The 24,322-nt window shown below is 42.2% G+C and overlaps 1 protein-coding gene across 5 annotated transcripts in view; it reads right to left on the bottom strand.

Annotated features, from left to right (window-relative positions):
* The window catches only part of dnm2.L (dynamin 2 L homeolog), a 72,600-nt gene extending 48,927 nt beyond the window's left edge, over positions 1-23,673 (bottom strand). For 3 of the 5 annotated variants that reach the window (XM_041584790.1, XM_041584788.1, XM_041584789.1), the window contains exons 1-3: positions 23,366-23,673; positions 5,748-5,821; positions 2,338-2,487 (exon numbers count right to left, since the gene is read on the bottom strand). In XM_041584790.1, coding sequence (XP_041440724.1) covers positions 2,338-2,487; positions 5,748-5,821; positions 23,366-23,526 — 385 coding nt within the window. In that variant the 5' untranslated portion in view covers positions 23,527-23,673. 5 annotated transcript variants of the gene reach the window in all.
* Positions 23,674-24,322: the final 649 nt, after the last annotated feature.

Genomic DNA, 24,322 nt, shown 5'->3' with positions numbered 1-24,322 from the left:
AACCGAAGACACAGAAACAGCCGAAACTGAAGTCCCGAAGCAGCAAAAAAAAAAAAAAACCAAAGTCAAGAAAACAGCCGGAATTGAAGTCCCGAAGCGCCGAAAAGACCTGAAGTCACTATAGGAGGCAAAGTTGAAGGCCTGAAACCACAAATTCAATTCTACTGAACACCAATGTCTGTTTTTTTATTTTTTTTTAATCCCCTGGCCACTGATGTATTATTTTAATACTCTATAGGCCCCTGCCACCAATGTTTTATAAAAAATATTCTTTAGGGCCCCAGTTTACTTTTAACTGGTAAGGGGCACCAATGTTTTTTTTTTTAAAAAAAAAAGTTCTTTGGGGTCCCAATTTTTTTTTTTAACTTTTAAGGGGGGACGGGACCTGGCACCAACGCTTTTTAAAAAAAACTTTTATGGGGGGCCCTGACACCAATGTTTTTTTTTTTTAAACTTATAGGGGGGCCCTGGTCCCCAATAGCTTTTTATAACTGTATGTGTGTGTGTGGGAGGGGGGTTACCTTTTTTAGCGCTGATGTCTGTGTGGTCTTTTAACTTTGATGTGGATCTGGGGCGGGGCTTATGAGCCTCCGAAACTGTTGTTGTCCGGGGCCCCGTGATTTCTAATGGCGGCCCTGTATAAAGCTGCCCATACATGGCGAGATCTGCTCATTTATCTTGGGCCAATCACGTGCTGGGTATAGGTTTACGCACTCGAGCAAAGGACAAGGCACTTTAATGTTGGGTGGAATTTCATAAACAGGGTTAAGTTTCACTCTGGAGCAGTAGCTCATAACAACCAGAAACATAACACACAAAGAGAAAGGGCTTTAGTAATCAGTTACCTTGTGTACATGTTGTAGCTGCAGCTGACTGGGTGAAATGGTCCATAAAAATAATCATAATAATAAAAATAATAGTAATACTTTAGAGAATGATCCGAATTTATCTCATATTTTCTGAAATATACTCCGACCAAATCCGCATGGGTTATTTCCCCTTATTTATCAATACATTTTTCCCGAAAAATGACAGTGCGGGAAAAAAAACTCGTGGAAATTGTACAAAAATCCGAATTGTATGAATTTTTTCTGATTTTTGCGCGAAAATCTTCGGCACTTCTCCTATAGATTTTTAGTAGGGATGCACCGACCAAACCCCCGAATCCTTTGCAAAAGATTCGGCCAAATACCAAACCAAATCTCAATCCTAATTTGCATGCAAATTAGGGGTGGGATGGGGAAAACTGTTTTTACACAGATTTGTGTGCCATTTGAAAATATTTTGCTGGAGTGCACATGATTCTGTTTAAGAGCTAATTAAAGGAGAACTAAACGGAAACATGAAAGTGGCTAAAAAATGCCATATTTTATATAGTGAAAAGCCTAAAGTTTGAGCTTGTCAATAGCAGCAATGATCCAGGACTTCAAACTTGTCACAGGGGGTCACCATCTTGGAAAGTGTCTGTGACACTCACATGCTCAGTGGGCTCTGATTGGCTGTTGAGAAGCTAAGCTTAGGGCTCGTCACTAATTATCCAGCAGAAAATGAGCTTCCCTGGCTGTAATATAAGCTGATGCTACAGGTTTGCTGATTATTAAATTCTGATGCTAATTACACTGGTTTCTGTGCTGCCATGTAGTAATTATGTGTATTAATTACTAATCAGCCTTATATTGTGACATTTCTATTCTATGTGTACTGTATATTGTGAGTGGGTCCCTAAGCTCAGTAAGTGACAGCAGCACAGAGCATGTGCAGTGAATCAGCAGAAAAGAAGATGGGGAGCTACTGGGGCATCTTTGGAGACACAGCTCTTTACTGCTAAATGACTGTGGTTGCCTTGGGCTGGTACAGAAGCACAAAACATAATGTACAACATTTCGACCTAATTCTTTAGTTAGGCTTTAGTTCTCCTTTATAGCAGGCAAGTGTATAAGCACCATGGGAAGAAGTGCATTTGTAAACTTTTGCATTCACAATAGTTGAGACTAAAATTGGGCATACATGGGCCGATAAAAGCTTCCAGACTGAGTCAGCAGCTTATTGGCCAGTGTATGGTGCCTGCACGACCAATATGGCCAGAGATTTGCCCAAAAGCTGCATTCCTGGCAGAAAAAAAACTCATTCACTTCAATGGCAGACAGCCTGAGTTTAAATATATTTAAATAGTCACTCTCTTACAGCTCCACGTTTATCCAATACAGTAAATAAGCACTCACCCCTCAAATTTCTCCCAAACTGACCTTCATGACCCCGCTGAGGGGTCGGCCCCACTTCCCTACAAAAACGAATGACTCAGCGACCCTCTGATTCAGCTTCAAACACTCTCCTTACCATTGGGAGAAAACACCCGCAGGTTGATGGGCACTGGCGAAATGCCTTTGTTTGATCCCGTCACCCGCTCTGTCTCTGCTTCGATTTCCTGACGAACTTCATCGAAGTCTGTGAATTTCCTGGATTTACAGTGTAGAAATTCTGCATATTCTGTAATGAAAGGAAAAATATAATTAGAAAATATGAATCTAGAATTTGCATTGAAGGTTAAAAGTCTGAACAGAAACTACCTATACCTACAGTATATATAGCTGTATCACCCTGCAGTGGGAGGGACAGACTCATGTCCCATAGTTCCCTCCTGTCTGTGTCACTGTATCACCCTGCAGTGGGAGGGACAGACTCATGTCCCATAGTTCCCTCCTGTCTGTGTCACTGTATCACCCTGCAGTGGGAGGGACAGACTCATGTCCCATAGTTCCCTCCTGTCTGTGTCACTGTATCACCCTGCAGTGGGAGGGACAGACTCATGTCCCATAGTTCCCTCCTGTCTGTGTCACTGTATCACCTGCAGTGGGAGGGACAGACTCATGTCCCATAGTTCCCTCCTGTCTGTCACTGTATCACCCTGCAGTGGGAGGGACAGACTCATGTCCCATAGTTCCCTCCTGTCTGTGTCACTGTATCACCCTGCAGTGGGAGGGACAGACTCATGTCCCATAGTTCCCTCCTGTCTGTGTCACTGTATCACCCTGCAGTGGGAGGGACAGACTCATGTCCCATAGTTCCCTCCTGTCTGTGTCACTGTATCACCCTGCAGTGGGAGGGGCAGACTCATGTCCCATAGTTCCCTCCTGTCTGTGTCACTGTATCACCCTGCAGTGGGAGGGGCAGACTCATGTCCCATAGTTCCCTCCTGTCTGTGTCACTGTATCACCCTGCAGTGGGAGGGGCAGACTCATGTCCCATAGTTCCCTCCTGTCTGTGTCACTGTATCACCCTGCAGTGGGAGGGACAGACTCATGTCCCATAGTTCCCTCCTGTCTGTGTCACTGTATCACCCTGCAGTGGGAGGGGCAGACTCATGTCCCATAGTTCCCTCCTGTCTGTGTCACTGTATCACCCTGCAGTGGGAGGGACAGACTCATGTCCCATAGTTCCCTCCTGTCTGTGTCACTGTATCACCCTGCAGTGGGAGGGACAGACTCATGTCCCATAGTTCCCTCCTGTCTGTGTCACTGTATCACCCTGCAGTGGGAGGGACAGACTCATGTCCCATAGTTCCCTCCTGTCTGTGTCACTGTATCACCCTGCAGTGGGAGGGACAGACTCATGTCCCATAGTTCCCTCCTGTCTGTGTCACTGTATCACCCTGCAGTGGGAGGGAAAGACTCATGTCCCATAGTTCCCTCCTGTCTGTGTCACTGTATCACCCTGCAGTGGGAGGGACAGACTCATGTCCCATAGTTCCCTCCTGTCTGTGTCACTGTATCACCCTGCAGTGGGAGGGACAGACTCATGTCCCATAGTTCCCTCCTGTCTGTGTCACTGTATCACCCTGCAGTGGGAGGGACAGACTCATGTCCCACAGTTCCCTCCTGTAACACTTTATGAAAAGGCAGGGATCTCCTGTTCCATAATAAGCTCTCTACCCTCTTGAGCCCACAGACCCACATGCACACAGGATAATACAATAATAATGTCAGTCATGAGTTGTAAAGGTTATGTACAATTTCACAAGGCAGATAAAACAGAAAGAATGCCAAACAGGTTTTACCTGTAGAAAATATATTCTATTGACTCATTAGAACGAATGCGAACAAAAGGTTGAGCTCAAAGGGAAAGTAAAAAGTGAAACATTTGATTTTCTATTAGGACAAATCTATTCAAAAACTGCATTCCATTATCCTCATTACAGGGGGAGAGAGAGAGGGAGAGTAGTGTTTATAAGAACGAAACAAAGCCCTGCAGGGTCAGACTTTCTTGCTAGAGAACCCAAGGAATTCCCGGTAGGCCCCAGTCAATGACAACCCCCTTTAAAGGGTTGTTCATTTTTAGTATGATGTAGAGAATATCTTGATGCAATTTACAATTGGTTTTCATTTCTTATTATTTGTGGTTTTTCAGTTAGCTTTTTATTCAGCAGCTCTTCAATTTACATTTGAAGCAATCTGGTTGCTAGGGGAAACATTACCATAGCAACCACTAATTGATTTGAATTAGAGACCGCAATATGAATAGGAGAGGACCTGAATAGAAAGGCGAGGAATAAAAAGTTGCAATAACAATACATTTATAGCCTTACAGAGCATTTGTTTTTTAGGTGGGGGGGGTCAGTGACCCCCATTTGAAAGCTGGAAAGAGTCTGAAGAATGAAAAAAAATAAACAAATAATGAAGACCAATTGAAAAGTTGCTAAGAATTGACCATTCTATAACATACTTAAAGTTAACTTGAAGGTGAACCACCCCGTTAACCCATTCTTATTTATTATGGCTCAGATACGTTTCTATGTAGCAGTGCAGTATATAATTCAGCATCTCTTGTTCTGGGTCAAATCAGACTCTTTTCGTTCTACTGTGCATGTGCAGCCACGCAAAGGAAAGAGGAAGACAGAAGAGGATCGTTCCGTGGTGCTCACTGGTATAACCCCGGGCTGATGCTGTTTTCTAATGATAGGAGCACAGGCCCGGGGTTTCAGGTAAGTCCATACATTCACTTTGGGTGCCTAACATTTGGCACCCCCAAGTGCAAGACGATTTTCCTTCTCCTTTAAGACAGCTTAGTTCCAATACTTACAGAATATGTATACATAAACCCAACCCCAGTCACCTGCTTGAAATCCATGTATACATTAAAGGAGAATTCAACCCGTAATAAAAAAAAAAACCTCCCCCCCACCCTGGCTAGACCCCCCTCCCTCCTCCCCCAGCCTACCTGCCCCCCCCCCCCCCGGGCAAATACCCCTAATTTTTTTTTACTTACCCCTCTGTGCAGATTCTGGCCTCAGAGTTCATGGCAGCCATCTTCTTTCTTCAGTCTTTTTCGGAAGTTTCGACGCATGCGCAGTTGAAGTATATTTCGGGCAAATTTTTCGGAAATTTTTGTGACTTTTCATTGCATGCGCAATGGTTCGGGACCGGAAATTTCCTCCAATTGCCGTCACTACACGAAGAACCACTGTGCATGCGCCGAAAGTTTTTTGTGACTTTCAGCGCATGCGCAGTGGTTCAGGACTGGAAATCTGCGCAACTGCGCATGCGCCGAAAATTCAGAGAAAGACCGAAGAAAGAAGATGGCTGGGGGAGTCTACCCAGGGTAGAAGGGGAGGGTTTTTTTTTTTAAACTAAGGGTTAAATTCTCCTTTAACTGCTCCCACACCATCTTGCCCCAAGAATTAAATGCAGCAGCTCATTTATATGAACTATAGTAGTATGACAGGTTAGAGCATTAGTGAAATAGTTGTTTACCTGTTTTGGAAAATATCAGCTGAAGGATAAGGGGGCGGCGTGTGACAATTCCGGATCCACGTGGCAGAAAATCCCTGCAAGAGAAAATGGGCAGACAAGGGTTAAATATATCATATGCATACACACCGATCCTCTCCCAACGGGTCGGCATAGGCTGATAGGGTCAAACTATGAGAACAGCCTGAATTTGACGGAGTATGTGCAGCTAAATAGGGTGAGTATGTCCAACTTTGTCCATCTTTACATGTGTCGCTGTATATTATTTCATTAAAGCAGACTAGTTTATTTATCTCAGCCACCTGTTTTGAATGTGTGGTTCAGAGGCTGCCTATAGTGAACAGTAAACAAAGTTCTCTCTCCTGCACGTCACTTCTCTCTGTTCAACAAAAACTTGCATAAGCCAACCGGTCCCATTTCAGAGAATGCAATATATCTGTTATGTCTGGATATAATATATATTCATTTTATATATAATTTATAATCTCTGTTTAGACTCTGAAGGTCTGGGACCTCAGATGGGTCTCCCTGCTAGATCCCAGTATATGTTTGCAATACATATTGTTTTTTGCTTTTTTTTGTGCAAGTTAACCCATACATGGACACAAAAGTACATAGCCTCCCTTGCTTGCATGCACAGTTCTTACAGGAACCCCACCATTAAAGAAGAACTAAAGGAGTAGCTAGAAATGTTGTAAATGATGTTTTGTGCTTCTGTACCAGCCCAAGGCAACCGCAGCCCTTTAGCAGTAAAGATCTGTGTCTCCAAAGATGCCCCAGTAGCTCCCCATCTTCTTTTCTGCTGATTCACTGCACATGCTCTGTGCTGCTGTCACTTACTGAGTTTAGGGACCCACTCACAATATACAGTACACATAGAATAGAAATGTCACAATATAAGGCTGATTAGTAATTAATACAGATAATTACTACATGGCAGCACAGAAACCAGTGCAATTAGCATCAGAATTTAATAATCAGCAAACCTGTAGCATCAGCTTATATTACAGCCAGGGAAGCTCATTTTCTGATGGATAATTAGTGACGAGCCCTAAGCTTAGCTTCTCAACAGCCAATCAGAGCCCACTGAGCATGTGAGTGTCACAGACACTTTCCAAGATGGTGACCCCCTGTGACAAGTTTGAAGTCCTGGATCATTGCTGCTATTGACAAGCTCAAACTTTAGCCTCGTGCAATAAGTTCACTATATAAAATATGTCATTTTTAGGCATATTCATTTTGAGGGTTTAGTTTTCCTTTAAGACAAGAGGTGACTGGATGTGGATGGTGTGAAGAGAAGGTGGCTCTGAGGGGAGTGGAGAAGACGAGGAACGTAGAGCGAAACAAGAGAAGAAATGTAGTGAGGAGCAGAGGAGTGAAGGGCTTTGAATGCAAGCAGAAGTATTTCATTTGCTAAACAGGCAGCCATGCGAACGATTTTAATTGGTGTTAAATAGGTTCCCTTTTTGGAGAGAGCAGGAGGATCCTAGTAACAGAGTTTAAGATTGATTGGAGGGGAGAAAGGTGGGAGTCAGCTAAACTGGTTAGTAGAAGATTGCAATAGTCTAAATGGGATAGGATATGGGAATGGATTAGTGTTTTTAGATGTTGTCTGTGAAAGAAGGGGGTATCTTGGCTATATTGTTGAGGAAAAAATGGCAGATTTTAGCAGTAGTATTAATATGATTAGAGGAGAGAGACTGGTCAAGATTGTCTGAATTTGTCCACTCTTACATTGGTGTCGGCCTACAGTACTTTGTTGCTGCAATGGAGGCAGTTTATTGCCAATAGATATGCTGCATTTAGTGCAAGTTGGAATGCTATATTTATTCTGTAGAATGTTTTACCTTAAAGTTAAAAGTAGGGATTCACTGAATCCACTACATTTGGGATTTGGGCAAATCCCGGAATCCTCTGTGAAAGATTCGTCCGAATACCAAACCAAATCCTAATTTGCATATGCAAATTAGTAGCAGGAAAGGAAAAAGTGGAAAAAACTATTTTGTGACGAAAAGTCACGTGATATCCCTACTCGCTGCTAATTTACATATGCAAATTAGGATTCGGTTCAGCCAGCCACAAGGATTCGGCCACATCCGAATCCTGCTGAAAAACCCCGATTCCTGGATCCGGTGAATCCCTAGTAAAAAGCTCTATAAGCTCTCTGTTTCTTTAGGATAGCAGCAGCAGCATTAGCTTGGTGTGACATCACTTCCTGCCTGAGTCTCTCCCTGCTCACTTATAGCTCTGGGCTCAGATAACAGCAGGGAGGGGAGGAGGTAGAGGAGCAAACTGAGCATGCTCAAGCCCTAGCCCTGGAGGTTTATGCTGAAAACAGGAAGTCTGATACAGAAGCCCATGAGTACACAATAGAAGGAAAGAAATGCTGTGTTTATTTTGACAGGACTCAGAGCAGCATTACTTTGAGGGTTTACTGGTATATTTAGGTGGATTTTATACACGCTGCGCCTGCTCGTCCTGCCCCTTTTGTGACGTCATCGGCGGGGCAATAAAAGCAACCCGGGGGGCTAGGGAAATCCCGACCCACACATCACTACTCCCCGCCTAGCACCAGTACCATACCAACTGCCTCAGTGCCACATTGTGCCTGCTTCACACGTGGCTGTTATACTTGGTCCAGGAAGCAAGTACGAGGGTTGGATGTGGGTAGCGGTTACATGTGGGTCAAATTGCGGGTACTGGTTCCAAAAAAATAGACCCGGGCAGGACTCTCAAAACAAAACAGACTCCTGTGCTTATATCCTTTCGGTACTTGAAGAAAAAGTTACTTTAACACATTTCCCTGATTTTACATTTTCCCATTTTTTACATCATTTTTTCCTGGTCCAATGAAAAACGTATATACTGTATATCAATGTATGGATCTCTGTTTAGACTCTGGGCCCTTAGATAATAAGTTGGTTTCCGACTGTCTCCCTGCTAAATCCCAGTACAATATGTTGCCACTACAGACGGGTTTTTTTTGCATGTTAAAGCCACAGAGGTACATAGCCTTGCTGCTTGCATGCACAGTTCCCACGGGAACCCCACCATTAAGATGCATACAGCTGGGAAGGGGTTAACCCTGAATGGGACAAAGTGCTTGTTTATCAAGGCATGTGCTGCGTCAGGCTTGTGATAGCTGATCCTAATATTATACAGCCTGGCCCATACCCAGCAGGAAGCACAAGCAACGGATACACACAGGAAAGGGAAGGTCACAGAGTGTGCAGCACATCCCAGGCTCCTCTACTGGAATACTATGAGGGAAGAGGAGTCAGGACTGGGGGGCAGAAAATTCTGCAAAGTGCCCTTGTACCCCGTCATCTGACTTAACTCACTCCATAGCTTTGCTTCAGGATTCTAGAGCAGGATTCTAGAGCAGGATTCTAGAGCAGGATTCTAGAGCAGGATTCTAGAGCAGGACATTAGCACTATCCCTAATTGTTTCTCTGGGAGCACCTTAAAGGGTTAGGTCGGTCACCTTTTAGTATGATGTACAGAGTGATATCTGGAGACCGTTTGCAATTGTTTTTGAGTTATTTAGCTTTTTATTCAGCAGCTCTTCAGCAGTCTGGTTGCTAGGCCCAAAGTACCCTAGCAACCATGCATTGATTTGAATAAGACTGGAATATGAATAGGAGAGGCCTGAATAGAAAGAAGAGCAATAAGTAGCAATAACAATAAATAGGTAGCCTTACAGAGGATTTGTTTCAGATGGGGTCAGTGACCCATTTCAGAGCTGGAAAGAGTCTTTTTTTTTTCTTTTGCAAAACACATCAGTTAATAGCGCTGCTCCAGCAGAATTCTGCACTGTTATATGTTTTTTTAAAAGAGCAAACTGATTTTCTAATATTTAATTTTGAAATCTGACACAAGGAGCTGGACATATTGTGAGTTTCACAGGTGTCCCCAGTCATGTGACTTGTGCTCTGATAAACTTCAGTCACTCTTTACTGCTGTACTTCAAGTTGAAGTGATATCACCCCCTCCCTTCCCCCCCCCCCCAGCAGCCAAACAACAGAACAATGGGAAGGTAACCAGATAGCAGCTCCATAACACAAGATAACAGCTGCCTGGTAGATCTAAGAACAGCACTCAATAGTAAAATCCAGGTCCCACTGAGACACATCAGTTACATTGAGTAACAGAAACAACAGCCTGCCAGAAAGCAGTTCTATCCTTAAGTGCTGGCTCTTTCTGAAATCACATGACCAGGCAAAATTACTTGAGATGCACCTACACACCAATATTACAACTAAAAAAATACACTTGTTGGTTCAGCAATAATATTTTACCTGGTAGAGTGAATTATTTGCAGTGTAAACAGTGTAATTTACAAAAGAAACTACACCATAAAAATCACGCCAGAATCCCCTTAAGAAGGTGGCAAATAATTAAAAAAAACTAAAAAATAAATAATGAAGACCAATTGAAAAATTCTTTAGAATTGGCCATTCTACAAAGACGAACCACCCCTTTAAGGCCCTCGTGTTTTGGCCTCCTGTTTTCTACATACTTGTGCCAAACTCGCATCTTGTTTTTGTCCTGTTCCTTGTCTCACAGTCTATAAAGTCACATGGAGAGGGAATTCTTTATTACCTTAATATATATATCTATATAATGAATAATCACATCTCTCAGCACTGCTAATTATACTGGTGCTATATAAATACCTGGTGAGAGCCGAAACCAGCCCAGACTAATGAAATATTAATGGAACCACTTTCCCTATAAACCCTGCTAGTTGCCCTTGACTCCTCAGTGTACCAGGGAACAGAAAGTAAAAGCTGGAGCAAGACATGGGACCAAAGGGGAAACAAACACGAACAAAAGAAGTTTAAAGGGGTGGTTTACCTTTAAGTTACCTTTTAGCATGTTATACAGCTAATTCTAAGCAACTTTTCCATTGGCCTTTTATAGTTTATAAATGATTTGCCTTCTTTTTCTGACTCTTTTCATCTTTTAAATGGGGGTCGCTGACCCCATTTAAAAAACAAATGCTCTGTAAGGCTACAAATGTATTGTTATTACTCATCTTTCTATTCAGGCCTCTCCTATTCATATTCCAGTCTCGTATTCAGATCACCGTATGGTTGCTAGGATAATTTGGCCCCTAGCAACCAGACTGCTGGAATTACAAACTGGAGAGCGGCTAATTAAAAAGCTAAAATAACTAAAAAACCACAAATAATAAAAAATGAAAACCAATTGCAAATTGTCTCAGAATATCACGCTCTACACCATACATAAAAATAGTGAACAACCCATTTAAAAGTTGGTTACTACTAGGCCTGTTTGCTCAAAAAGCTTGCAATTGTTACTTATTCAGTTAGCCAATAAAAGGTATCACCAAACTTTACATTTTCTGCATTTTTGCAATGGCTAACACGGTACAACATCTTAAAATTTTAGGGAGAATAGTAATAATTCGCTAACTCATCAGAATTCTTTTGAGTTCTTCAGTTGTGTGTCACTTTAAGCAGAGAATATTGGGTCGCACAACTGTCATGAAACCAGTAGGAGAGTCTTTCCTGCCTGTCTTAAAAACACAAGTCTATGACGGCAGTGTCTTTGTATGATGTATCCTGTAACAGCGGGGAACCTCAAAACAAAAGCCTTTAGAGCAGAAGTGGGAGGAAAAAAAGAAAGCCCTGGGCTTGAAGGGGTGCTTTCCATACAAATTAACTTTTAGTATGATGTAGAGACTGATATTCTGAGACAATTTGCAATTGGTTTTAATTTCTTATTATTTGTGGTTTTTGAGTTATTTAGCTTTTATTCAGCAGCTCTCCAGTTCAGCAATCAGGTTGCTAGGGTCAAAACTACCCTAGCAACCATGCATTGATATGAAAAGGAGACTGGAATATGAATAGGAGAGGTCCTGAATAGAAAGAGGAGTAATAAAAAGTAGCAATAACAATACATTTGTAGCCTTACAGAGCATTTGGTTTTAGATGGGGACAGAGACCCCCATTTGAAAGCTGGAAAGAGTCAGAAAAAAAAAGGCAAATGATTAAAAACTATAAAAAAATGACCAATTAAAAAGTTTCTTAGAATTGGCCATTCTATAACATACTAAAAGATAATTTAAAACGTGAACCACCCCTTGTAAAGGAACATAAAATAACAATATGGTGAAAGTGCACGCTGGAATTTGGATTTGGCCAATCCTTAGTGCCCAGTCGAACCACATCTAAAGGAAACGGATTTAAAAGAGAACTTCACATGTTTATCATTGTGAAATATGCAGGTGATGTCTCCACTTCCTGCTAGCGCTTCTCGGGAAGCATTGAGAGTCGAAGTCGCTACGGCAGTTCACTCCCAAGAAGCAAGTGAGCAGGTTGTAACCTGTTCGGGTCGGCCTTATCTGCCACAGCAGTAGGAAGAGAATCAGCTAAATATTTACAGTTGGTGACAAATTAAGTGGTAATAGTTAAACATTTGGAGACTCGAACATTTGAAACCTTTCGTGCAGTGTTGTTTTTCTGGCCTTGGGTCAGATTAGCAATGTGCAATACCCCCATAGAATTAGGGATGCACCAAATCCAGGATTCGGTTCTGGATTCGGCCTTTTTCAGCAGGATTCGGACATACAGACGTCATTCATTAAACAGAGTACCTGTACGAGACCTATAATCCAGAATGTTTGGGACCTGGGGTTTCCAGATAACAGCTTTTCCGTAATTTGGATCTTCATATCTTAAGTCTACTAAAAAATCATGTAAACATTAAATAAACCCAACAGGCAGGTTTTTGCCTCCAATAAGGATTAATTATATCTTAGTTGGGATGCAACAAATACACTATTTGGGATTCGGCCAAATCTCCAAATCCTTCACGAAAGTATTCACGAATACCAATCCGAATTCTATTTTACAAATGTAAATGAGGGATGGGAAAATGTGGAAAACACATTTTTTACTTCCTTGTTTTGTGACAAAACGTAACGCAATTTCCTTTCCTGCCCCTAATTTGTATATAATAATATAATTATGGTTCAGGCACGAGGATTCACCCGAATCCTGCTTTAAACGGCCGAATACGGTAAATCCCTAATTATTAGAGAGAAAAGGGAAATCATTTTTAAAAAATTTAGAGTACAGGTATGGAACCTGTTATCCAAAACGCACGGGAGCTTGGCTTTTTCAGATCTTTCTGTTATTTAGATCTTTGTACCTAAATCTACTAGGAAACATTAAATAAACCCAACAGGGTGTTTTTGCTTCCAATAATAATTACATCTTAGTTGGGGATCAAGTACAAGCTACGGTTTTATTATTACAGATTAAAAGGAAATCATTTTTAAAAACGTGAATTATTTGGATAAAAGGGAAGTCTATGGGAGACAGCCTTATCGTAATTAGGAACTTTCTGGATAACGAGTTTCCAGATAATGCATCCCATACCTGTATTCGGATAAAAGCTTGGAGTCTATGGGAGAAAGCTTTTCCTTAGAATTAGTGTTTTAGAGTAATGAAAAAAATAATGCAGTGTTGCCCTGCACTGGTAAAACTGGTGTGTTTGCTTCAGAAACACTACTATAGTTTATATAAACAAGCTGCTGTGTAGCAATGGGGGCAGCCATTCAAGCACAGGATACACAGTAGATAACAGATAAGTACTACTATAGTTTATATAAACAAGCTGCTGTGTAGCCATGGGGGCAGCCATTCAAGCACAGGATACACAGTAGATAACCGATAAGTACTACTATAGTTTATATAAACAAGCTGCTGTGTAGCAATGGGGGCAGCCATTCAAGCACAGGATACACAGTAGATAACATATAAGTACTACTATAGTTTATATAAACAAGCTGCTGTGTAGCCATGGGGGCAGCCATTCAAGCACAGGATACACAGTAGATAACAGATAAGTACTACTATAGTTTATATAAACAAGCTGCTGTGTAGCCATGGGGGCAGCCATTCAAGCACAGGATACACAGTAGATAACAGATAAGTACTACTATAGTTTATATAAACAAGCTGCTGTGTAGCCATGGGGGCAGCCATTCAAGCACAGGATACACAGTAGATAACCGATAAGTACTACTATAGTTTATATAAACAAGCTGCTGTGTAGCAATGGGGGCAGCCATTCAAGCACAGGATACACAGTAGATAACATATAAGTACTACTATAGTTTATATAAACAAGCTGCTGTGTAGCCATGGGGGCAGCCATTCAAGCACAGGATACACAGTAGATAACAGATAAGTACTACTATAGTTTATATAAACAAGCTGCTGTGTAGCCATGGGGGCAGCCATTCAAGCACAGGATACACAGTAGATAACAGATAAGTACTACTATAGTTTATATAAACAAGCTGCTGTGTAGCCATGGGGGCAGCCATTCAAGCACAGGATACACAGTAGAGAACAGATAAGTACTACTATAGTTTATATAAACAAGCTGCTGTGTAGCCATGGGGGCAGCCATTCAAGCACAGGATACACAGTAGATAACGATAAGTACTACTATTGTTTATATAAATAAGCTGCTGTGTAGCAAAGGGGGCAGCCATTCAAGCACAGGATACACAGTAGATAACAGATAAGAACTACTATAGTTTATATAAATAAGCTGCTGTGTAGCAATGGGGGCAGCCATTCAAGCACAGGATACACAGTAGATAACAGATAAGAACTACTATAGTTTATATAAATAAGCTGCTGTGTAGCAATGGGGGCAGCCATTCAAAGGAGAAAAGGCTCAGGTTACACAGCAGATAAGCTCTGTAGAACATAATGGTGTTATCTGTTATCCACTATTTAACCTGTGCCATATAGACTTTTTTCAATTTCCACCATTGCTCCACAGCAGCTTTTTTGGTGTTACTGTTGCTTAATTCTGAATAGGGATGGGCGAATTTTTTCGCCTCATTTCGCCGAAAAAATGACGCCCATAGACTTGTATGGAGACGTGCGTAAAAAAAAAAAGACGCGCGACAAAATAATTTCGCCGCGCGACAAATTTATTTTGACGCCCATAGACTTTAATGGGCGTCTGCGACATTTCGCCGGCGGCGAATTCTTGGCGAAACGAAACGGGTCAAATTCGCCTATCCCTGATTCTGAACTTTCTGGATGATGGGTTTCCAGATATCAGATCCCACACCTATATTCCCATTGTATGCAAGTTTTTTTTTTGGGAGCTTCGGGAGGGGTGCAAATGAGCTAGTATTCTGGTGAGGAAAGAGAAGACATATGGCAGAAGAGGGAAGCCTTGCGGTCTCCTATAGCAGGAATGTGTATGTGCAGCTGTCGTGGAATGGGAACGCTCTAATCTGACAGGGGCAGCTATAGGAGACATAATTAGGCACAGGTTGAAGATGCCATTTGGCGAGGGTGATGAGCGGCAGGCTATTTGTAGCCCTGCCTGTAAAAGCTTTCCCTGAGAAGAGACATCTGAGAGACAGGGAAAGAGAATGTGACACAGGTTCAGTGTTTGTTGGTCAGACAATATAGAGACAGACAATATAGAGAATGTCTAGCAAAGACCCCAGATCTGGGCAATACGCTCTCCCCATAGGTGCCACATGCAAAAGTGTTACCCTCTAATAACAATATGAGTTACATAGCGCTGGATATACAAATCTGTCTATTGTATAAGAGAAGTCCTACAAATTAGTGATGTGCAGGTCGAGTAAATTATTTTACCATGAATTAAAACCAATGGGGTTGTTTTGGCACCAATAAGGATTCATTAAATATTGGTTGGGATCAGGTACAAAGTACTGTTTTATTATTACAGGGGATAAAATGTAATTGTTTGATTAAAATGGAGTCTACGGGAGATGGCCTTCCCGTAATTTTGGAGCTTTTAGGATAACAGGTTTCCAGAAAAGGGATCCCCCATACCTGTACTAAGATGAGGAGGAATTTAGGACCTAAAGTGGTAGTTGGGTGAGGCCTGCCATCTAAGAACATCAGGCAGTTAGTCCTGCAGTACATAAGAATCAGAACAGTTTACGTTGCAACCCGATCTAAGTGATAAAGGAGGCAAGTGATCAAAATGATTTTACACTGAGAGTCTCCATACTTATTGGCCATACAATATCCCAACCACAAGGAGAAATCTCATGGGTGCTATTAAGCTGGCAATACAGAGTACTGATTGGCCCGTGGAAAAACTGAACGGGTACTCAAGTCCCCACTTTTTTCTTTCCCGTCTCCAAATTGCATATGCAAATTGGGATTCAGATTTGATTTGGTATTTGGCCTTTTTCAGCAGGATTCTGCCAAATCCTTGAGCATCGCCGAACCAAATCCTAATTTGCAGGGAAGGGAAATCACGTGACTATTCGTTACAAAACAAGGAAGCTAATTTTTCCTCACTTTTTCCTTTCCTGTCCCCAATTTGCATTTGTAAACTAGGGTTCGGCTTCATTTCGGTGTTCGGCAGAATCTTTCAATAAGGATTCGAATCCCAAATAGTAGATTCGGTGCATCTCTAGTATAAATGCTAAGCTTCACCATCAGCAGGTAAAAGGCAAATCCACAGAGCAGAAATAAACAATGCTAATGTTTATACTCCATGGCTGCCCCAAGGGCCCGTGTCTTCCCAGGAGCACGGCCGGGCTGCTAATGTGATGAGTCACTGCTGTAAGGGGATCCTCTAAGGTGCACTTGGGTGTTGCTAACGGGGTGGAGAATCCGAATAATGTGTAACTGTAAGTGTGTGTCTGTCTCTAAGTGTAACCTTTGCTCAGGGCTGTCTTGTTGCACACAATGACCTATGGGCGAGACGTTTAGTTTGACCACACACAGGATTCGCTAAGACAGCTGCTTATTTAGCCCTGAGCCGAGTGTTTGCCGAGCGGACAATAAGGCGAATAAGAATGTGCATAACTGCAATGGGTGTGCTCCTATTTAGTCACACACAGTGAGTGCACTGCCGACAGTGACGATGGGACGGAGGAAAGGACGGTGGTTTCTGCACCTGCCCACACGCCTATTATTAACTGTAGCAAATGCAACACAAACAAAGCTGCCCTGTTCCTTAACTATGTTAGCTGGTACTTCAAGTGGTAGTTAAAAGGATACCAACACCCTATTTAAAATAATAAATATTCCCCATGTCATCCGCAGGACCCACTTTGGCCAGTACATCAGCCTAACCCCTTTGTGCAACTAACTACACTGTAAAGCTAATTAGACATTTACGCGCATGTCGTTGAAAGTACGCATGGAAATCCGCGTTTATTGCATCAACTCTATCAATTGCACCAGCTTGGTGATTTATACGCATGTTCATCCGCATAAACGGATTTAACGCGTAAATTACAGCATACGTAATGTGTATTAAAACTAAGTTAAATTCCGCAAGAGAAATAAAAGAATCAAGAAATTGATATACGAGAATGGAGCATATGATAAATACGCATTACGCATCAACAACATACGTGTAAAAATAAAATGTTTCGCATAATTAACGAGTAACGTGTAAGTTACTTCAACTCTCACTCTTTGATTCAATTTAGTATTACGTGTAAGAATACGCAAAATACGCATTAGAAAAGTTTAAGAAACTACAATAGATAGTTAAACATAGATTGCTCTCAACAGAAGATAACTTTATATTTTTATCTATGTATCTTTATATGTTAGCAAATGATATTTGTTAAGGTCTCTGATTAAAACAGTCAAGTTTATACTGTATGTTGATGTAAAAATCTTACTAATATTGATGATATGTCATTATGATGATTGTTATTTTCCTGGAAAAAATTTTCAATAAAAATTATTGAAACCTAACTACACTGTAGAGTAACCCATAGACGCAACGATGTTCTTGCCGAACAACCGATTTTACGGAAGTCAGACCAATCCTTCAAAAATTATTGTGCGGTTAGTGGGATTCGAACGATCGTACATCTTACGATTTTTCGGCCAGGTCAAAAAATCTTTGTCGGCCCCAGTGCAATCTATCTATGTTTGCAGGGCCAAGCAGGCAGCTCCCCTTTGTTTACCTGGCAAATTGGTATTTTTTGTTGATGGTCAATTTGTACGATCGTTCCGAGAAAATCGTGGTCTCACGATGAGGATCTGATCTTTTAAAAATCTCAACATCTATGGCCAGCTTTAGTCACGTCGCTGCCTGCTCATAGTAGAAAGCTGGGAGCAACTCAGCATTGCCATATCAGAGAGCTGGACCCACCATGCGGGACAGCAGTTCTTCGGGTTTGCGGGTCTTCTCAATGGCGAGTTTTACTCCTTTTTTCCCCCCGATCGCACCTACTTCAAATTAAGTCACTTCCGGCTTACAATGATAGTACTTCCTGTTTTACTCCTTTTTTTCTGGTTGCAACTACTTCTAATGATGTCACTTCTGGTTTACAATGACAGTACTTCCTGTTTCTTGATTGTCAGCAGGTCGCAGATAAGGTACTTGTGGGTCGGGTCGGGTAGCAGGGCCAAGCGGGTAAGTATGCGGGTTGCGGGTTTAACAAATTGGTTCCGCACAGAACTCTACTAGAAAATCAGAAAGTGCCATTGGCATGGGCAGATTTTTATATGTCAGTATGATGAAGTATCACCCCCTACAACACTGATCCATTCTTGAAGTTTCTGGTTCTCATATGAATAAATGCAGATCAGTGAGGTTTCCTGGGCAAAATAATGTATTGCTTTACGAAACGTGGAAGGTGGGAATGGGCCGCAACGTAAGTGGCCTACATTTTCCATGCCCCAAAGCGGTACTAGTAGGGCAGTAGAGAAAATGCGATTGCAAAAACAGTGGTTCCATTTGTTGTGCCCGACTCACTAAATTATGTGGAAATTGTCTTTGACATCAAAAGAGATTGGGAGCTTGGACAAGGAAATTAAATGGTGGATAAAATGCTCAGACTGTTCCGTGTGATAAAGGCCAAACAGTACACTCCCCCTCCTGGCATTACAGCCTTCAAATGACCATGGTCTTGTCCACTACCCAAGTCTTATTCTGCTTCCGCTGGTCCAGATCAGATTCGTCCAGCCACCTCTTAATGAATACTGTAGACCTTTCACGACAATCTTCATCAAAATGCATTCTTCATTCATCCTCTCAATATGCCTGGGCCACCTCAGCCAGGTAGCCGTGATGACCATGCAGCAGCTCCATACTGTCCATATCCTCCAGCCGGTATTATGGTGGGCGGCTGTGAATATCTTTTACCTCTCAGTCGTTTCTAATCGTTCTTCGATTTGGACGTCACCACAAGTTAAATTAGCGTCCTGACACTGGTCCCTGTAGGGGGCCCGAATCATATGCTGGAACTCAAAGAGGTGGATGAACAGAAAAAAAAAAAACAGTAATAAAAACCTGTGTAGTAATAATAATAATCACCAGAAGGCCCTACCAATAAAACAAGAGACATCATTGCTGCCACAAATGGTAAAAGGGTAAACAAGGCTTGCCTTATAGAATTCTAGGACAGATCGATAATTCTCGAAAGCTGGCCATACATATGGAAATCTACTCGTTTGGAGACCTCGGGCTGATCCGATCTGGCAATATTGGGCTGATCTGATTGTGGGCCCAATGATCGGACCACAACGAAGAGAATATGAGTGATTGGATCGAAGACTGCATCAACAAACCGATGTGGTCCTTGATCAGCCTTGATATCTAGACCCGCCCGATCTGTTCAACTTGCAGCCTGATATCGACCGGGGAAGACCATCTGAGGGCCCCCATAAACTGCCCAATAAGCTGCCGACTTAATCTGTCGGTAGCTTATATCTGCCTGTTTCGACCTCAAACTGTAACAACATATACCATGGGAGTGCCACAGAGCATACAAGCTAAAGTAGCATAGGTCCTCCCCTAACAAATGGTCTACATGGTGCAAACGGAGAACTGTTTAGTCATTAAGTTGCCATGGAGCATTCTTCCAATGACAAAATAACTACAGGACGTACATATATTATTTATACAGAGATTTATGCACAAGATATATTTCAGCAGGTACCAGAATAGCTTGAATGTCCGATACCATTAGAGAAACGCTGCTAAGTCCGGGAAGGCCCAATTATCAAAGGTTGAATTTTGAATTCATGTGAGTTTTTTTAAACTAGAATATACTCACAATTCAACTGGGAGGTTATTTAAGAAAAAAATCAAATTGCTAATATTCCATTAAATGGTTCAGACCCAAAAATTTGAATCATATTCGATTCGTATTTGATTCGTACGAAACCTAAATGTCAGGAAGGCAATTAACATCTCCAAATGGCTCAACCGACCTCGGCCAGTGACTTGTCCATGAACTCGGCAGGTTTTAGGTGGTGAATATTTGAATTAGGACGATTTCCATGGTCGAAGTGTGATAACTCTCACATTCCAATTTACATTCGAATAGGGGATTCAAATTTGAATGTATGAATTTTGAAACTCGAATATTTGAATTTGAATTTACTATTTAAACCTTGATAAATCTGCCCCTTAGTATCAATATGCAGAATATGCACACAGTTTGTATTTCCCTTTACTTTGTGCTCCTAGTTACAAAGCTTTGTGATCTGTAACAAAGAGTTGACACTTTAAATACCTTTGCATTAGCAGGAAAAGCTTGTTTGCAATATAGCTCACTACCGAGCGTTTAACAATTATGTGTGTGCTATATACATATGAGAAAAAAAACAAAAATCGCCAGTGGGCGAAAAGACAATCGAGTGGAACTGGAATGAACCATGTAATTGCAGGGATCTGCTGTACGATACCCATGGCAACAGACCCTTTGCTTCCCTACTAACACAGATGTTTTTATTCGGCCTGCTTTTGACTGTAAGCTCCTCGGACAGTAAATTGTGAAATAATAATAATAATATTTCAGACCCACGCACTTCTTGGGAAGCGGATATCTCACCTATATTTCGCAGCACACCCAAATTAATTGTTGTAAATAAAAACAAACCAGTATCATAACCACAGGCCACAGTTTAACCAACACAAACGGAAATGTGATATTTATTGGCCAACATTAGCAATGTGACTTATTGTTAAAGGGCAACTAAAGCTGTGCCAGATCAAACATGCAGCAGCCCTATAACAAGAGCTCGCCCTCCCTTGACCCCAAAATCAAATTCAATATTATGGGCACATGCACAATATTTACTACAGAAGTCATTGGCATTGCCTTATACTGTGACCAAGTACACACAAAGTTTGCACAACTATCAAGAAGAGGGTACAGTTTTGGATAAGACCCTGTAGTACCAGGCTACCGCCCAGGGTATGCATTCTGTACGGTAATAGGCTGCTGGGCTGGTAAAGCATACTCTAATCCCATTGGCAGATTTAACACGAGGGCATTCGCCTGTAACTTATTACAGTTAGTAATTAACTATAGATCTAATCAGCCACCATGCTTACTCTTTGTTCCATGAAATTAGTGGCCGAACATGGAGTATGCCCTGACACGAACCCCCCAAGTTCAGGTTTGAGATACATACCAGTACCTCAGCCAGGTACGCCGATAGCAGGAGTACAGGCTTCCTTCACACCCCGTGAACTTGCTTACCAGCAGAATCACATTCAGTCTGGGTTTATGGTTAACTTCCCCTTTAAATTTTAAAATAGACACTGCATGAATGCCTATATAAAAAGCTATCTGGAAACTCGTTATTAAGAAAGTTGCGAATTACGGAAAGGCTCCCATAGACTCCATTATAAACAAATTATCCATAAAGATGATTTCCTTTTTCTCTGCAATAATAAATCAGTAGCTTGTACTTGATCTAAACTAAGATATAATTAATCCTTATTGGAAGCAAAACCATACTACTGGGTCTATTTAATGTTTACATGATTTTCTAGTAGAAGATCCAAATAACAGAAAGATAAATTATCCGGAAAAGCCCAGGTCCCGCACATTCTGGATTACAGGTCCCATACCTGTATCATATTTTCATAGTAGGCAGCTCATAAAAGAACACCTATCACAAATTGCGTTAGTTGCCCTTTAAGTGAATGTTATTCAGATAGAATATTCCAAATTAAAACAATTACCTACAAACACAAATATGACTACACCTATACAGTGTGCAGGTCTGTCCAAAGTGCAGCCCTAAAGCAGTTGTTGTTCAACTTACAACTCACAGTGTCTCCTGTCAGACGCCGGGAATTCCGGTTCAACAACTGGGCGAGGTCACAGGGCAGATAACGATGCTCGCAGGGTGCCCTTGCCTTTAATTTGTACAGGAATTTAAACTCACGAGCTGAAAGTAGTGACAAATACTGTATTTTTGTCCATGCCTTTATAGCGTAAACGCTCAAGATTTTGCAGAACTACAAATTCCAGCTCATCTGATGAAGCACCTACACATATTCAAGGCTGCATATAAACAGCTTCAGGACATTTGGCCGCATTCCCATCATTACTGTCCCTTCTACATATTTATGGGTTGCCCCTCACACATTTTGGCTTTCCCCTTGAACTACATTCCCAGGGGCTCCCACAGGGCTTTGCCTAAGGTTTATCTAAGGTCTTTTACTAAAAGTGGGCAAATCTACCCCATTGCAGGAACAAAGATCAACCAATGGGCCATTAGCGGTAATCAGACTATCCACTGACTGCACAGGGCACATTTTGGCCAGTGTAAAGGAAATTACCCCTACCCACGGATATCACCCTTTCCAAAGCAGTAACAACCACTTAATATCCCCCAAAATCACACATATGTAACTACAATCTGAATTGACCTAATCCTTCCTGACTTGTGCCATTACCAGTAGAAAACTATAATTTAACGTACCCCATTTATCCCAGTGGAACCACATTATGAATTCCCAACCCCCCCCCCCCAAATGTTTTCTGAGAGTAGCTAAATTATGAAAAGCTGCCCCCCAAGACATTATATATAAGGGAAGCCACATTATTAACCCCTCCTCAAAGGCTTTGTGTCTGAGGGTAACTATATCAGTAAGTGCCCCATAAACTTTCTGTCTGAGGGTCTCCCATTAGAAACTGTAACTCCCAAAGCTTTTTATCTGAGGGTAGCTCCAGTAGGAATTCTGTCCACCCCAAGGCTTTGTATCTGAGGGTAGTTACAGTAGGAATTGCCTCCAGTAAAGGCTTTGTATCTGAGGGTAGTTACAGTAGGAATTGCCTCCAGTAAAGGCTTTGTATCTAAGGGGTAGTTACAGTAGGAATTGCTCCACAAACCTTTGTATCTGAGGGTAGTTACAGTAGGACTTTCTCCACAAGGCTTTGTATCTGAGGGTAGTTACAGTCGGAATTGCCTCTAGTTAAGGCTTTGTATCTGAGGGTAGTTACAGTAGGAATTGCCCCACAAGGCTTTGTAGCTGAGGGTAGTTACAGTAGGAATTGCCTCCAGTAAAGGCTTTGTATCTGAGGGCACGTTTGGCTCATGAAGCCCTGGGTATAAAGCACAACCCGCAGGCATCACTTTATGACTTCCAGCCTGTCGACAGGGGCAGCTTTACGACGTCAGTGCAGCCACATATGACGTAGAGGCATGACGTCGCCCATTGATCATAAAGCGAGAGAAAGGGAGATAGAGGAAGAAAAAGGCGCCTCTGTGCCTATCAATTAGCAAGTCAGGGCAGCTAAGAAGAAGCAGAGCAGATCTCAGGCACCGCCTGTCAGGAAGCCAGAGGGAAACACTTACCGGCCTACAAAGTTCTCCAGAACTGAGCTCTTGCCGGCACTCTGTCCTCCCACCACGGCTATCTGAGGCAAGTCGAGGTTGCAGGCCTGTCCTATGGAACTAAAAGCGTCCTGGAGCTTGTTGACAAGGGGAATGAGCTCCTCCATCCCCCGGTTCCCCATGGCTGCACTCGGTCTCCGCTTGTTCTCTCCGTTACCGCTCAGCTTCCTCTGCCCATCCGCTTAACCCAGCAGCCGCCACCCGCTACCTTCCATTGGCCGCCGGTCGTGTCAATCAATATCACTTGTTCCCTGATTGCGTGAAACCACCGTTGCGTCATTTCGGGGCAAGGGCGGAGAAGCAGGGAGGCGGGGATATAAAGCAAGGGCAGGCCTTTGCTGTTGATTGGTCAGCTATATGACGTGGGTGGGGGTTAATTGGAAGGGATTGTGATTGGTTGTGTTTCACATTGTCGCTTAGTTCGATCACTACTCGGTAGCTGGTTGATGAGAAGCCATTGAAAAGTGAAGCGGCTCCTCTGTTCCCTGTAGATACCCCGAAAGTCCTGGTTAAGGGTTAATTAATTGCGTCAGTGGAGTTTCATTTGTGTAAATTCTGAGGTGACGACCAAAAGTGGGGCTTGAACCTTATAAAAAAGTCTGTCAGAAACGGGTGTAAGTTACTGGTTAGAAGCCTAGAGAAGCTCCACACGACGCTCTGAGCATCATATTCCTCATTTAGAGCAAGGCAGAAAGAGAACGTTCCCTAGGCCTCTTCTGAGGGCAATTGTCCTATTTGTTACCTGTAATCAGGTCTGGACTAAAGCCGGCCATAGACGCAAAGATCCCATCGTACGAATCGTACAAATTTTCGGACCGTGTTTGGAGAGTTCCGACATTTTTCGTCCGGCGGAGATCGATCATTTGGTCGATCGGACAGTTAGAAAAGTTCTGTCGGCTGCCGATAATCAGGTGCGCT

The sequence above is a fragment of the Xenopus laevis genome, chromosome 3L (genome assembly GCF_017654675.1).
Source record: "Xenopus laevis strain J_2021 chromosome 3L, Xenopus_laevis_v10.1, whole genome shotgun sequence".
Taxonomy (NCBI): domain Eukaryota; kingdom Metazoa; phylum Chordata; class Amphibia; order Anura; family Pipidae; genus Xenopus; species Xenopus laevis.
Note: the sequence above shows the minus strand (reverse complement) of the source record. Positions and strands in the feature narration are given on the sequence as shown.